A 6,441-nucleotide genomic window follows, 5' to 3' on the forward strand; every position below is an offset into this window, starting at 1 on the left:
GGGATGGAGGGGAACGGTGATAATTGAAGTTTTACGGCAGTAGGATGCATTCTAAGTTTTTTTATTAGAAGTTTGATAAGGTATGAACCAATTTTTTTTTTTTTTTCCAAAAAGTTGGTTTAGTGGTTAAGTAGTTATTCCACAACCCTAAGCTGGTATTTAGGATTGCACGAATCAAGAGCGCTCATAAGGCATCTCGGTTAAAGCTCGAGTTGATCAAGTGCGTAACTCAATTTGTTAGCTCGTGGAAGTTAATCATGTATGGAAATAGGATGTTAGTCAAAACAATAATATATGATGATTAAAATCCTCACAAAATCTAAGAAATTCCAACAAATTACAATAATTTATCTGTACATCAATCACGAGAGACAAAAAGGTAGAAAAAAACAATAGATGGGAGTAAGAGTAGATGGTGACAATTGACAAAAAAAAAATATAGAGAAAAACAGTTTGCTACTACAGTAAAACAAAATATTCCTTAAGGAAGCCTGCTCTTCTGTCGGTCTTCACCGAGTACAACAGCTAAAATCTGCTCAATGTGCCGTGGAGTGGCATCTAACACAAGGGTAGCGGAGCACCATTCCAATCTTTGAGACACTCGAGCAATGGATCGACCATCTTACCATCACAAATTGCGGAGAAAACCTTATCAAATTCCTCTCCAGGTGACTTTGCCTTTTCTCCTGTCAAGAATCCAGTCGCCAAATCTTCCCTCACAAATTTGTATAAAGGGTAAGACCTGCATTTCTTGATCCTATTTGGGACTGCAGGATTACCACTTTCACATGCATTTCTTGCACTTTCAACTTCTATTGGCAAAAGGGTCTTCAGCTCTTCTTCAAAAGCTCCAACTTTGAGGAAAATCGAAGTGTTCGGATTTAGGTCATCATTGTTGATCAGGGCATGATCAACAAGGACTTGCCTTAGCTTTTGCATCAGTGGATAAGTTGCACTGCAAGGATCATCTATATATGTAAACACGTATTCACGCTCAACCACTTTAAGTAAATCTTTTTCACAGAATCTTGAAGGATGAAGCTCCCCATTGATGCCTGTGGTCAGAACCTTTTTAGCCACTTGGTGAACTGTGTTCTTGACAGCGTTTTTCAAATTTTCCTCCAAATGCCTCAGATCAATTGCCTGACAAAGTGCCACTAGGTAAGTTGAAGACATCAGTTTCAAGATATCTACTGCTTCAGCTGCTTTTCTAGAAGAAATCAATCCTAAAGAGTTAACATCCTGATTGTGTTGCTCGGCACTCTGTACATGATTTGTGACAGGGTTGGCCAAAAATTGAAGCTCAGAACAATAGGCGGCCATTGCAATTTCGGCCCCTTTGAACCCGTAATCCAAGCTAGGATTTCTTCCTCCAGATAGATTAGAAGGCAAGCCATTATTGTAGAAATCATTGACGAGCTCAGAAAATTGAGCAAACATGAGTTTCCCTATGGACGCTATAGCTAATCTGGTGTTGTCCATTGACACACCAATGGGAGTCCCCTGAAAATTCCCTCCATGCAAGGCTTTGTTTCTCGACACGTCAATCAAAGGGTTGTCATTGACAGAATTGATCTCCCGTTCAATCGATTTTGTCGATGATCTAATAACTTCAATTTGAGGTCCTAGCCACTGTGGTGAAGTACGCAGTGCATATCTATCCTGTTTAGGCTTCTGGAGGGGATCCGTTTCATGCAAAACCTTTGCTGCCTTGACATAGGAACTGCCATCTAAAATGTGTTCCATTATGGCTGCGGCTTCTATCTGACCAGGGTGGTGCTTCAGTTTATGCATCAAATGATCAATGAACTCCGGTTTCCCGTGCATAACTTCAGCAAAAATTGCTGATAAAACTTCAGATAAGATTACCAATAAATTTGCCTCAAACAGAACCATGGAGGCCAAACCCGACCCTACAGCTGTGCCATTAACCAGTGCTAGACCCTCCTTAGGCTGCAACTCAAAGAACCCGCAATTTATCCCAGCAATCTGAAATGCCTCCGTGGCATCAAGGGACCGACCATTAGGCCCAACACACCTAGAATTAGGACGGCCAGTCAACAGTCCTGCAATGTATGACAAAGGAACTAAATCGCCAGAGGCAGTGATCGTGCCGCGGAGAGGCAAACATGGAGTGACGTTGTGATTGAGAAGCCTTGTTAGAGCTTCTAATATCTCAAATCTGATCCCTGAATACCCCTGTAGAAGGGTGTTGATCCTTACTAGCATTGCAGCCCTTGTTGCAGAATGTGGCAACGTGTGACCTGACTCTGCTCCATTTCCAAAAATTCCAGCATTCAAGAACCTGATTTTTCAACAGCATTGGGTCAAATAGTTTCTTTTTCAGTGGTTTTACAAAATTGATTTACACTAATTAACATATTAGTAATTTATAACATTCATAAGTATTTCACGCTATAATGTCCAAGAGCATGGTATTTTTTCATGACATTAATGATAGGGTGGGCAACAATTCTGCCCTGACATTTAATTTTCAGTGATCGGCCATGTTGGCTCTTCATAACTATGGTCCAATCAACACAGAATCCATGCCCTCAGGGATGGGATAAAGGTCAATCAGTTAACTACTGGGGTCGGCATAAAACACAATTGACAGCTTACTATCACAAGTAAACCATTTTCATACAAAATGCAAAAAAAAAAAAAAAAAATGCTTTTAAGTAAAAGTGTGGGTTTTCAATTTTATTTAGGCAACAAAATCGGCAAGGAGCTTCCAATAGTAGGCTATATTATGGGCTATCTCGCCTACTACTTTTAGTTGTTTTTTCAACAGAAGGTAGTGTCCCAATTTAGCCAAGTACTCCTAGGCCCTAGCTTGCAAAGCAGCCCTGCTCAAGGATACAAGCTTGATAATTAATCCTTGCTGGGGGCCGGGCGATGTCGCCTACAGTCAAAGTGGGGTTAGGTAGAAGATAGTACGTAGTAGTTTTACACTGCTTCCTTTATGTTGGCAGGCTCTTGGTATTAGACTGAAAGGCAGAATTAATTCTCCACTTATTCCTCTGTCCTTTAAGTGACATTTTAAGTTTTCACTTCCCACCTCGTGCGATTACAAGAAAACGAAAATTGTTTTCTCTACTATCTAACTGTACTAGCAATAAATTTTTTTTCTTCTATATTCCATCTTTTTGTTTTTTTTCCCAATGAACTGTATTAAAAAGACTCCTAGCAAAAAAATAAAATAAAATAAAATAGACAATGCACCTAACTTATTCATTTTTGACAAAAAGTTCTCCCTTTTTTCGAGACAGAAAAAAATTCTATATTCTATATCTGGGGAATCTGAAAGGTACGGAACCGCTACAAGACTGATGAAATTTCCAAGAAATGTTGGACAAGAATGCAAGTCAAAAGATATTCAAGCAGAACTTTAAAGCTCTCCCAGCTGGGCCAACCAACCACTCTAGACAACAAGTTCTCATTATTAGTTAAGCAACGTACCTAACAATTTGGTCCATAAAGAGTAAAGACCCTACTTTACACTTAAAAAAAGCTAAAATCGATGTAATGACATAGTAAGAGGGAAGAAATCAGGAAAGATTCTTTTACTCTTTGTCCCATCCTCTTAATTATTTACCCCTCATCAACCAAAACCAAAGCAAGAGCCAGTGAAACACTAGCTAATACACACACTTAATATATAATTAATCTAACCTGATCAGCTCAGTCTGCAAAGCAGTTCCCTGTTTTGTTCTCCTGTGAGAAGTGGCGCCAAATCCAGTTGTGACCCCATAACTGTCTGTACCATTGCTCATGCTCTCCACCACCCACTCACTGCTGGCCTTCACACCAGCCTTGGCCGACTCACACAGCTCCACCACCGTCCCACCACCACCACCACCTGCATGCACGGCGGCCACCGCTGCCACCTGGGCTACCGTCAACGTTTCACCACCTAGCTTCACTAGTGGCTTCCGATATTCGCGTACCATTTTCTTCACTTCATCCAAATGGCTCCCCTTCAATGACTCCGCCGCCGCGTTCCAATTCAAGGGATCATCTTGGACGCAGAAGCGATTGGAATGATGGACATTTCCATTTTCATGTACGTGCTCCATATACTTTTTTTTCCCTGGGTGAACAAATAAATTTTTCTTTTTTTTTGGGGTCACGGGCAAGAAAGCAAATGTTACACTTACAAATGTTGGGTACGAGACTCTTTTTTTTTCCCCTTAAAAGAAAAGGCCGCACAGAAACAGAAAGCAAGAAAGAAAGTGGAGTGGCTTTCTGTTCTGTTCTGTGCCAAGACTAGAAATGGATGATGTTTAGGAAGAAAGGAAAAAATCAATGGAAGGAATAAGGGTATGGAGAGTTGGTTCAACTGTAAATTGGCATTCTTTAAATAAAGGGTGCGACTCAAAGAGTGTTGGGTGGCAAGATTGGGTGGTTAGCTGAGAATTTATTTGGGCCGAAGGATCATCATGTGATCTGACGGATAAAATGTGTGACACGTAGGCCCAGGGGCTCAGGTGCAAATGTGAGCTGCGTGGAACTTGGATTTTACCCGTCAAGATTTATGGGTTGGTGGGTGGCCCCCGTGGTTGTTGACTATGCAATTAATAGGTATAATAATATGGATTAATCTTTCGACAATATATACAGTATTAACATTGAAATGAATCACAACTATGTAAAATTTTGAATTTAAAATTTAATTTTTATACATGTCATAAATTCAACGGTGATAGTGTATACACTGTCAGTATAGTAAAGATTTATTCTAATAATATACCTCACAAAGTATGCTACTATATACAATTTAAATAAATTTTTTTCTTTCCTAAAAAGTGCCTCAAATGTTTTTGTTTACACTAGGCACCTTTTGATCCATAAATAAAATAAAATATCTCCTGTCTACGAATTTTCGTTCCAACCACCGGTTCTTCATGGCTCCCGGTCCTAATTTTGTTATTCCAATATATAATTCTAGAAACCGCTTCCACCGCCCCGCCCTGTTTCCTCCGCAGAGGCATCCATGTGACTAATAAAAATTTGTTATATAATTTTATTATAGTTAAATTTTAGTAAATAATCAAATGCTAAAATATGAATTCATCACAAAGTTCTTATCCATTGTAATTTTATAATTGAAATTTATAAAAACATTCAAATAAAAATTATTTGAATACAATCCAACATAACGAAACAAATACAACTAAAACAGTCAATTTTCACTTTTGATACAAATACAATCACTAAATCATTATTGTTTTTTTTTTGAGAAAAAAGTGTTATTGTATCAAGTATAATTAGAAATTTAGTATAAATGTATTAGTAAATTTATTATAACTAATTAATAATTTATATTAGTAGACATATATAATTATTAGTATAATTGATAATATCAATTATATTACATATACTAATATATAATATATAATACATATAACTAATAATATTATTATTATAAATTTGTAATTAATTAAATTAAATATTATATATATAATTATATACATATATGTGTATTTTTTAATTTTTTTTTTAACGGGTGGCGGGGCAGGGGATGGGGCATACTCCCCCGCCCTGCCCCGCTTCCCGCGGGCACCGGTCCCAATTGTCATCCCTACCCTTTGGATTGCAATTTTTCGTAGAGAAATTTTTATAGTTTCTGCAAACGCATTTTCGAATCGCCTCATTATATCAAATCGGTACGGTATGTATATGTTTTTTAAAACTTCTAAAAATAGCAATTCAAATGGGAATATTTTTATATTTTGACTAAGTGAGAAAAGGAAAATTTGCCACGATTCATGCGTTCTTATATTACACTTTCTCAAGATAATTAGGACCCATCTATTCTCAATTTGTATGTACGTTATATGAAGTCAAATTAGAATTTTATGATGACAGATTAATTTAAGTGGAAATCGTGCGCCCACGGCCGCCGTGGGTTGGTTTTGCGTTAAGCTCATAGTGGCAGCACGAATGGTGTGTGCGTCAATGAATCTTGAATATGTAGACGTAACCAAAGAATCTGCCATTTACTCGAGGCATCTCGTCTAGTCTATTCTGACAAAGACATCAAAAATTGTCGATCAAAAATACCCACGTGATAGTCGTACTCGAAAATTTGTAATTGTCCACCTTTTCTTTGGTGACTACAATGTACATGAAATATTTCCAATTCTTGATTCATAAAAGTTTAAAACGCATCCTTCATTGAAAGTTTCCGTGCCCACATCGTGTTTCATGCATTTCTGTTTAGGCAGCCTTATGTTATGATTTGGCTCTTACTATACTTTTATGCGTAGCAGTACCTCTTTTCAATTGCCCACAACGTACTAAAGTAAAATGGAGTAATAATAATAATAATTACGTAAAATGTGTTGAATTCCTAACCATAAGTACAAGGCTAAATATGGATTTCGACCGATAAATTTTCATTTTTCATCAATTTTGTTCAGTATCGATTTCAATTTT

At 37.6% G+C, this 6,441-nt stretch overlaps 1 protein-coding gene across 1 annotated transcript; it reads right to left on the reverse strand.

Annotated features, from left to right (window-relative positions):
• Positions 1–370: 370 nt before the first annotated feature.
• On the reverse strand, positions 371–4,218 carry LOC113707625 (phenylalanine ammonia-lyase 1-like). Its single transcript, XM_027229891.2, has 2 exons — positions 3,676–4,218; positions 371–2,305 (listed from the first exon to the last, which is right to left on the reverse strand). The coding sequence occupies exons 1-2, from the start codon at positions 4,077–4,079 to the stop codon at positions 559–561; spliced, it is 2,151 nt and encodes a 716-aa protein (XP_027085692.1). The 5' UTR covers positions 4,080–4,218; the 3' UTR covers positions 371–558.
• Positions 4,219–6,441: the final 2,223 nt, after the last annotated feature.

This window comes from Coffea arabica, chromosome 1e (genome assembly GCF_036785885.1).
Source record: "Coffea arabica cultivar ET-39 chromosome 1e, Coffea Arabica ET-39 HiFi, whole genome shotgun sequence".
Taxonomy (NCBI): Eukaryota; Viridiplantae; Streptophyta; class Magnoliopsida; order Gentianales; family Rubiaceae; genus Coffea; species Coffea arabica.

Coding starts and splice junctions, on each gene's coding strand:
- LOC113707625 (XM_027229891.2), bottom strand. CDS start 4,079: ATGGAGCACGTACATGAAAATGGAAATGTCCATCATTCCAATCGCTTC. Junction 2,306..3,675: donor TTGCAGACTGAGCTGATCAG/GTTAGATTAATT, acceptor TTGAAAAATCAG/GTTCTTGAATGCTGGAATTT.